Source organism: Tupaia chinensis, unplaced genomic scaffold (genome assembly GCF_000334495.1).
Source record: "Tupaia chinensis unplaced genomic scaffold, TupChi_1.0 Scaffold000183_1, whole genome shotgun sequence".
Lineage (NCBI taxonomy): Eukaryota > Metazoa > Chordata > Mammalia > Scandentia > Tupaiidae > Tupaia > Tupaia belangeri.
Window position 1 is genome coordinate 1240698 of NW_006159658.1, and position 8465 is coordinate 1249162.

Sequence of the window (8465 nt, forward strand, 5' to 3'; positions counted from 1 at the left end):
CAAAAAAAAAAAAAAAAAAAACTGCTGTCTCCACAGTTTTGCAATCTATAGGTTTGTGGACTGTTTAAATAAAAAGAAATACACAAAGAATTAAAGGTGATTTTAAAAACAAAAGCTCTTTAAAAATCCACTCTTGGCCAGCCAATGGAATGGTGGTTAAGGTGATTGGATCTCACATGGCCGACTTTGCCAGACCAAATCCTGGACTTGATAGCTTGAAAAAACATACTGGGTGTATGTTTGTGCATGCCCAAAATTCCAAGAGAAGAATGGAGGAGAAAGAACTGTGGTGTGACCATTTCCACTAGGGGGTGATTTCTCACTTTCTTTCTGTTTCTCTCCAGCAAGAACATGCACTGTAGAGCAAATTAATTGAAAAAAAAAAAATCCAACCCTGTTATATATTGTGCTGAGAGGGTTTTGCATATGATCTCAATGTTCACAGTAACTTCACGAAGTAGTAGAGTTGTCCCTTTTGGAGATGAGAAAATTGAGGGTGTGGTAATAGTCAAGCCTTTACTAACACTACAAGCAGGATTTGAAAACAGATCTGACTGATGCAAAACTTTTGTACTTAACTTAAAATTACTGACATCTTATCCCTTTCTCCAACACTATAGCCACCATGTGATAAGTGCAAATATAATAATAAAATTTACATTTTTTTATGCAGAACTTTATAATCCAGTTTTTGGATAGACGTTTTTCTTACTTCCTGGGACTTACATATGAGAATGCTGATGGTCAGTGGCACTGGGTGGACCAGACACCATTTAACCCACGCATGGTGTGAGTATACCAGCTGTGCTCAGGGTGAATTCTGGACAAAGGTGCGGAAACGGTAGCAAGAAGAAATCATATGAGCAAGCACATATGTTGAGTAACCTCTGTATGCTATGTTCCAGTTACAGAATGATCCTATAACTTCAGATAAATTTTCATATCCTAATATATACAATGAAAGAATGGATAGTATGAAAATGATGTGAAAAAATTTTCTTAGGCTTAATATTTGGATAAAGAAAATAATAAGAGATTCGTTTTTTTTTTTAAGTACAACTGTAACCCTGTCCTTTTCTCCTTAAAACAGTGTTGACTAATAACAGTAAGGTACAAAACCATATATGTAATTTAAGATATGGCAATAGTCACATTAAGAAAGTAAAAAAGTGGGGGCAGCAGATGGCATAGTGGTTACATTGCTGGACTCCCACATGGCCGACCATGGTTCAAGTCCTGAACCAATGTTTTAAATATCATGCCAGGTGCATGTGCATGCATGCCTGAGATCCCAAGAGGAGAGTGGAGGAGAAGGGATTGCAGCATGGCCTTCCCCCCTGGATAGTGATTTCTCACTTTCCTTGTCACTGCCTCTGCCTCTCTCACTCCGGTGAGTGCACATGACCTATAGCAAAAACCATTTTAAAAAAGAAAAGAAAGAAAAATATAGATGAAATTTATTTTAATATACATTAATAATTAATAAGGTTTTTAGTTCACTGTATCCAAATCTTATTACAACATGCAATCAGTGTAAAAGGACTACTATCTTTATGTTCTTTTTTTTTATTAAGTATTCTAAGTATAGTATATTGGACAGTCAGTTCTAAAACGTTTACTAGGGACTAGATTCTGGCATAAAGATGAACCCAGCGACTACCAGAAAGAAAACTGTGTTGCCCTTGTTAATGACCAAGATAAATGGTCCTGGAAGAGTTTTTCTTGTAACCTTGAGACGAGAAGTATTTGTAAGATATCTGGAAAAACATTCAACTAGAAACCTAGGAAGTGGTCTTCATGATAAAGACAAAGAAAAACCAAACAGCTAGACCCGGAAAGAATGTCCGTGCATCAGAGGAACAGAGAAAACATGCCGGGGATAGAGCATCTTCTGTCGTGATAGTTTTGAGGTTTTTGTATAGTTCATTCAAGATAATTCAAGATGGTTGTTTGTGAGTGTGTGTGTGTGTGTGTGTGTGTGAGTGTGTGTGTGTGCGGTGAAGATAATGTGATTTGGGGGCCATCATGTGGTGTGGTGGTTAGGGCACTGGACGTTCCCATGTGGCTGACTCAAGTCTTGAACCTGGTGGTGTGCTTTCTCATTTTCCCTCTCTCTCTCTCTTTGTCTCTGGTCAAGTTAAAATAAATGAATGAACAGATAAACTTAAAAATAAGCAATACTTTAAAAAAAAAAAGATAACATGATTTGGTATGGCGTTTTAAATGAAAGGAATCATCTTTTCTGTGAGAACAAGCTCTCATTACCCTTGCTTTCTTGATTGTATTTCAAGTGATTTCCTTTTAAGTTGGTATGTATTGATTACACACCTAACAGGAAGGTTTGAATAATGTGACTTCTTGGTCATTTTTCCCCAACTCAGATTCTTAGCTCTTAAAATTCAAGGTGAGATATCCTATTTTTTCTTTTTATAATTTCTTTTTATTTATTTATTTTAATTTGACCAGAGAGGGACAGAGAGAGAGAGAGATGGAAAGTGAGAAAGCAAACCACCAGGTCCAGGATTAGAACAGCAATTGGCCATGTGGGAGTCCAACACCCCTAACCACCATGCCACATGTCAGCCCCAAAGGTGGCAGCACTAACTGGCAATACTATGCCAGGTTTTTAGCCTAAATATCACAAATGCTTTCACATTTCTAAACAACATTCTTGTTTTTTGATGCTTCATTTTCAGACTTTAATAATATATTAGTTCCATGAACAAGATTTCTCCAGGACAACAGTCTGAATTGTGGTATTGCATAGGTGCAAAAAAAATAAAAATCATACACCTTGTGAAAACTTTACTTATCACTCTTCCCTAAGTGTCTTCTTTCAGCAAGGAGTTAAGCTGATTTCATTTCTTTGTGAGTGGAAATGTCTCTATTTATAGACTGCCATCGCCAAATTCCTGCATTCTGTAGATGAGAAAAATGTGTGGGAAACTAAAGGGCTTCCTTTCACATCACCTGTCATGACAGACTGGCCCTATCCCAGACCCACTCTCCATCAGATAAAACGTATTCCTTCTGCTATTATAGGAAGGGTACTGAGGACGACTGGCCTCTTTACTTGACTAATGGTAAAATTTCTTAGGTATTTGAAGTAACATGGTATTCATGTTTTCATTAGTATTTTAATTTGAATCAGAAAGAATCCCATTTTTAACCCATTTACATTATTAGTTAACATGTTTCTGAATATTATTTATAGTTAACATGTTAACTATAAAACTGTAGTTCAAACAAGCAATAAGGTCATTTTTTGACAACCTGAAATCACATATTCCTAATGTATATAGTATTAGCTGTGAAGCAGTTGCATCCAATTTCAATAAAATATAGTGATTTAAAAAAAATTTTCAGATTGCTGATATCTAAACTGAAAACTTTTAAGCAACAGCTTTTTAATTAGATTTCCCTACCACTATTTTTTAAAATGGTAACGGGTCAGCTCATAGCCTGGTGATTAAGGTGAATAGATTACACGTGGCTGACTGCAAGGTTCTGGTTCCAGATCTTGCAATTTCAAACACAATCTGGGTGCATTTGGGTGTGTACCCAAAAATCCCCAAAGGAGGGAGAAATGGAGGAAAAGGGATTGTGACATGACCATGCCCCATGGAAGGTTCTTTCTAACTTTCCCTCTGTCTCTCTCCAGCCAGTGAATATAGCCTCTGGCAAATTTAAAAAAATAATAGAACAATTTAAAAAACAGTATTTATTTTGTATTCTTCTAATTGATTTTCTGAGTGTGGAATATTGGCAATTGATTGTAGGCGGAGATGTGTTTGTATGAGTGTGTGTGGTCTGTGGTGTGTGTGTGTGTGTGTGTGTGTGTTTATGTGTGTACATTTGTGTTTTTCAATTGTGTTTTTCACATTTGCTAAATTACATAGCACAAAACCTATAAAACCTGCTGATGCAACTTTATGTCAATACTAACGGGCTTTGCATAGTTCATATTATCCACTTTTAACTTGTATAAAATGGAATAAGCGTCAAAATTCAGTTGTTTATAAACATGGACTATCTCCTGGGTTTTGGCACCAAAAAAAGCAAAGCAAATATGATCCCTCTGTAACATTACTCATCTGTCTGCACCATAATATATCTGTCCCTGTGCTGATTGTCTCTCCTTACCTCCATGCCTGCCACCAGAGACCAAGCAGCCATCTCTCTGCCTAGATTATTACAATGCCCAGGATGGGTCTGCCTGTTTTCAGCCTGAGTCCCTTTTAGACTGTTCTCAACCTTCATGCCACCTCTCTGGTTCTTCCCAATTTCTTTGAGACAGGTGATAGTAATTTCATAAAAATATGTTATTAAGGCCAGCAGGTGGCATAGTGGTTAAGGCACCAGACTGCCACATGGCCAACCATGGTTCAAGTCCTGGACTTGGCAGCTTTTCTCACTTTCTGTCTCTCTCTCCCTCTGTGTGTGTGTGTGTGTGTGTGTGTGTGTGTGTTTGTCTGTCTTACTCTGTGGTTAAATTTAAAAAACAATCATGATGATTAATAAAATTAAATTAAACAATTCTTTAAAATATATATATGTTCTTATTATTTTAGTAAGTACATCGTGATACTCCTAGAAGTTTGAAAGTTTTAAAAATTTGCAGTGTTTTTATTTTTTAAAAAGTAATTGTGTGTGTGTGTGTGTGTGTGTGTGTGTGTGTGTGTCAAAAAGGCCAATGATAAGAAGAGTAATAAGAGTATAAGGTAAATCTCTCTTCTCCCTGAACTCTAGTTCTCTAAATGCCTCTCCAGAGTAACTGTGATGATCACTTTCTTATATATATATTTCCATATGTGTTTATGTATGTCATACATAGCCATATATGTGACATAGGAAGTACACAAGTACATGTGCTATGTAGAAAGCATGTGCTATATATACACTTTAACATATATATCGGATATATGTCAATATACTATGTAAGCATAGTGGATATATTACCCAGGATTCTTTGCACTAATAAAAACATTATTTACATTTTTTTAATCTTGTTTTTTTCTTCTTAACAACATAGTTTGAATGTTTTATTTGCCAGTCCTTATAAGTGAATAGTGTTTCATTGTATCATAATTTGAAGTAGTCCTAAAATCATGAAATATTTGCTTTACATAACAAAAATCAGTAAAATAATGGTGCAAAACAAATCATGAGAGGGACCAGCAGTTAGCGTAATGGCTATGTCACTGGACTCCCACGTAGTCGACCGCAGTTCGAGTCCCGGGCCCGGTGGCTTAAACTCATGCTGGGCATGTGTACGTGCATGCCCAAGATCCCAAGAGGAGATGGAGGAGAAGGGATTGCGGCATGGCCATACCCCCTGGGGGGGTGATTTCTCGCTTTCTGTCTCTCTGTCTCTCTCTCTGTCTGGCGAGCGCATGTGCCTTATAGCAAAAAGAAAAACCTCTCCAAAAAAAAGAAAATTATGAGAGCAAGTCCCAGTTCAGATGGAGAAAGGAAGGCAAAATTCCAGGAAGGACTTTTCCCATGAAAATATGGAACTGATAGAATGCATGAGAATGTACTGAGAGTTGGGATACAATTCTGGAGAGTTAGGAGATTAATTATAGCAGTATATAGAAAACTAGATTAAGTACAAAAATGATGCTACTGGGACCAGCAGTTAGCGTAATGGCTATGTCTCAGGACTCCCATGTAGCAGACCACAAAAAATTATTAATGATATATTTTACATTCTTTTGCTTTCAAATTAAGTTCTAAAGAAATCTGGTCTGTATTGTACACTTTCCACGCATCTCAATTAGGATAGCCCTCAATAACTTCCTGTAGCTAGTGACGACTGTGTTGGGTAGCCCCATTGTGTGGATGGTATATTATCTATGTAGAAAACATACAGAACTGGGACCGGTAGGTGCCCTGGTAATTAGGGGAGCTCGACTCCAACATGGCTAACCACAGTTCAAGTCCCAAACCTGATTGCTTGCTTTTTCACTTTCTCTCTCACTCTGTCCCTCTCTGATCAAATTAAATAAATAAAGTTAAATAAAATAATTTTGAAAAAAAAGAGAAAAAAACGTGTGGAACTATATGGACAAAGTATAAAAAAAAATAGCAAGAGCGTCAGTCCACGGCTAGTGGGTAAGGAGGAGGATTCCACGTGGCCTGCCAGAGGCCTGCTCTAGCCGGAGTGGGTCAAAGCTTGTACATAGGAAGGCGACATGGGTGAACAAAAATTAGACTGAGACTTCAATGCCCTTTAGCATGTTCTCAGCCAACTACAGTCAGAGCAAGCTCAAGACTGCAGCCCTGATGGCTAGGAGACATACATATTTATTATTAAAGGAGTTTTACAGGAGTAGGATCAGTGAGGGGAAGTAAGTGAAAGATTTTACTCCAAAAGGTAAAGCATTCAAAGCATAGGAACAATAATTATAAAACATAACATCTGTTTTGTTTAGGTATAAACAGTCATAATCCTTAGAACAAGGAAGTCCATTTGTCTGGTGTATTCTCTCCTTAGATCTTGATTACCGGGAAGGGTCTTTTGGATGAGGGGGCTCCCAGGAATCTTATTGACCTCAGTACCAGGCCAGCTTGATAACTTCAGTCCCAGATTGGCTCGAGAACTTGAGCCCCAGTTCAGCTTGAGAACTTCAGCCTCAGGCTAGGGTGGCAGCAGATTGCTGGTTACAAAGGCTTAGATAGAAATCCTGTCTGACAAGGTTAATATACTAAAGTGGAATATCTATATTATCTCTGGGGTAATCCATAGCTAAGAGGGTGAGTCTAATGTCTACATGGGAAAGAAATGTGGTCTTGTGAGCAGTTAATGACTGACCTAAAGGTTACTGTGTACTTGGGACCCTCTACATGCTGCTCTTACAATGGCTGTGGCTTGAGCAACAACAATCTTCTCTTGTCCTGAAATTAAAGGTGGCTCATGGTCTTTGTTTAGGGTATCAGCATCTCCCTGAGCCCCTCCCAACTACTGAGATCGTTTCACCAATTTAGTAGCTTTAACCTAAACCTTTCTAATCCTTATCTATGTAATCCTCAGTAAGAGAAGTGAATGCAGTATTCTTTATTGACATTTTCCAGGAGGGTGGGGTGAATCTAATGGGTGTAATTCCCATTTGCAGCCGCCGCCTTAGTGGATCTGCATTCCTTCAGGATTATTGTAAAAGTTATAGTAAGGCTGGGGTGTTATTTTGCCTTTATGGGGTACCGGGGTACAGCAATAAGGCCCATGGCAGAGAAATTGAGTGCAAGCCAGTACAGCAACACAGTGGAGGATCAGAACTCACAAACTGTTGACCTTGCTAATAGTTCTCCTCAGCCCAGTCCTTGCTTTTAGGCATGAGGGGCAGTTCCTATATACTCAGCCTGTGTTAACTGCATAGTCCCAACAATAGCCTAACTCACAGTTCAAGTCCTGGACCCAGTGGCTTGAAACTCATGCTGGGCATGCATGCTTGCATGCCCAAAATCCTGAGAGGAGAATGAAGAAGAGATTGCAATACAGTCATCCCTCCTACAGGGTGATTTCTTTTTTTCCTTAAAATTTTTTATTATTATCACAATCTTGTTTATATCATATTGACAGGCTGAGCTCTCACTTTCCCTCTCTCTGTCTGTCTCTCTCCAGTGAGCACAAGAAATATATATGTATATATGTGTGTGTGTATGTATATATATATAATATTGTGTGTGTGTGTATATATATAATATTATACTTACAACAGCAATAAAACTATTAGTTACCCAAGAATAAGAGACCAAATATTTAAGTTTTCTGGAGAAAACTCTAAACTCAGTTGCAAGATATGTGAGCTGACCTGCTCAGCCTCCGTCTCCTCAGCCACGGTGTTGTAATTTTCCTGCTTGGCTTCCTCTTAGTTCAAGCTCTGATGCTTTGGGCCAGTCCATCACTCCACTAGGACAGCCTCCAGAATTCACTGGGGTTCTGTCACTCCAACTCCTTTTTCTCACACCCTCCTGATTACAGACTCTGGGTCATGCTCTGACTCCCTGGGAGTAAATTAAGCATACCCCTCATACACACATGAATATACATGTATGCAAATATACATATGAAAGCTACCTTGCTTGGGTCTGCCCACCTAATAGATGACTTTAGGACCGCTTTATCAAGGAGGAAGAAAGGGCAGAGAATTGAGAAGAGGAAATACAAGAACAAGAGCATTTTACATGAGTCTCTATAATTTTTCTTTACATCAAAGGGACTTTTTTTTTCTTTTTTTTCTTTTTTTTTTCTTTTTTTTTCTTTTTTTTATTTATTAATTCACTTTACACCATCACAACACACAAATGAATTTTCCATCCAAAATACACTGTGCATTGTCTCAATCAAGTACATCCACATATATGTTCTCAGCAAATAATTTTCCAATTCTTACGTCCTGCATACCTTGCCCTTTGTCTTGCCATCCCTGATTCCCCATCCCCCACCCTCTGCTATGTCCCACCTT

The 8465-nt window shown here is 38.2% G+C and overlaps 1 protein-coding gene across 1 annotated transcript in view; it reads left to right on the forward strand.

Moving 5' to 3' along the window:
• CLEC4D (C-type lectin domain family 4 member D) overlaps positions 1 to 3939 on the forward strand; it is a 13495-nt gene extending 9556 nt beyond the window's left edge. Inside the window, exons 5-6 of the mRNA XM_027771108.1 lie at positions 674 to 789; positions 1630 to 3939. Coding sequence (XP_027626909.1) covers positions 674 to 789; positions 1630 to 1777 — 264 coding nt within the window. The 3' untranslated portion in view covers positions 1778 to 3939. The remainder of the gene's footprint in view (positions 1 to 673; positions 790 to 1629) is intronic.
• Positions 3940 to 8465: the final 4526 nt, after the last annotated feature.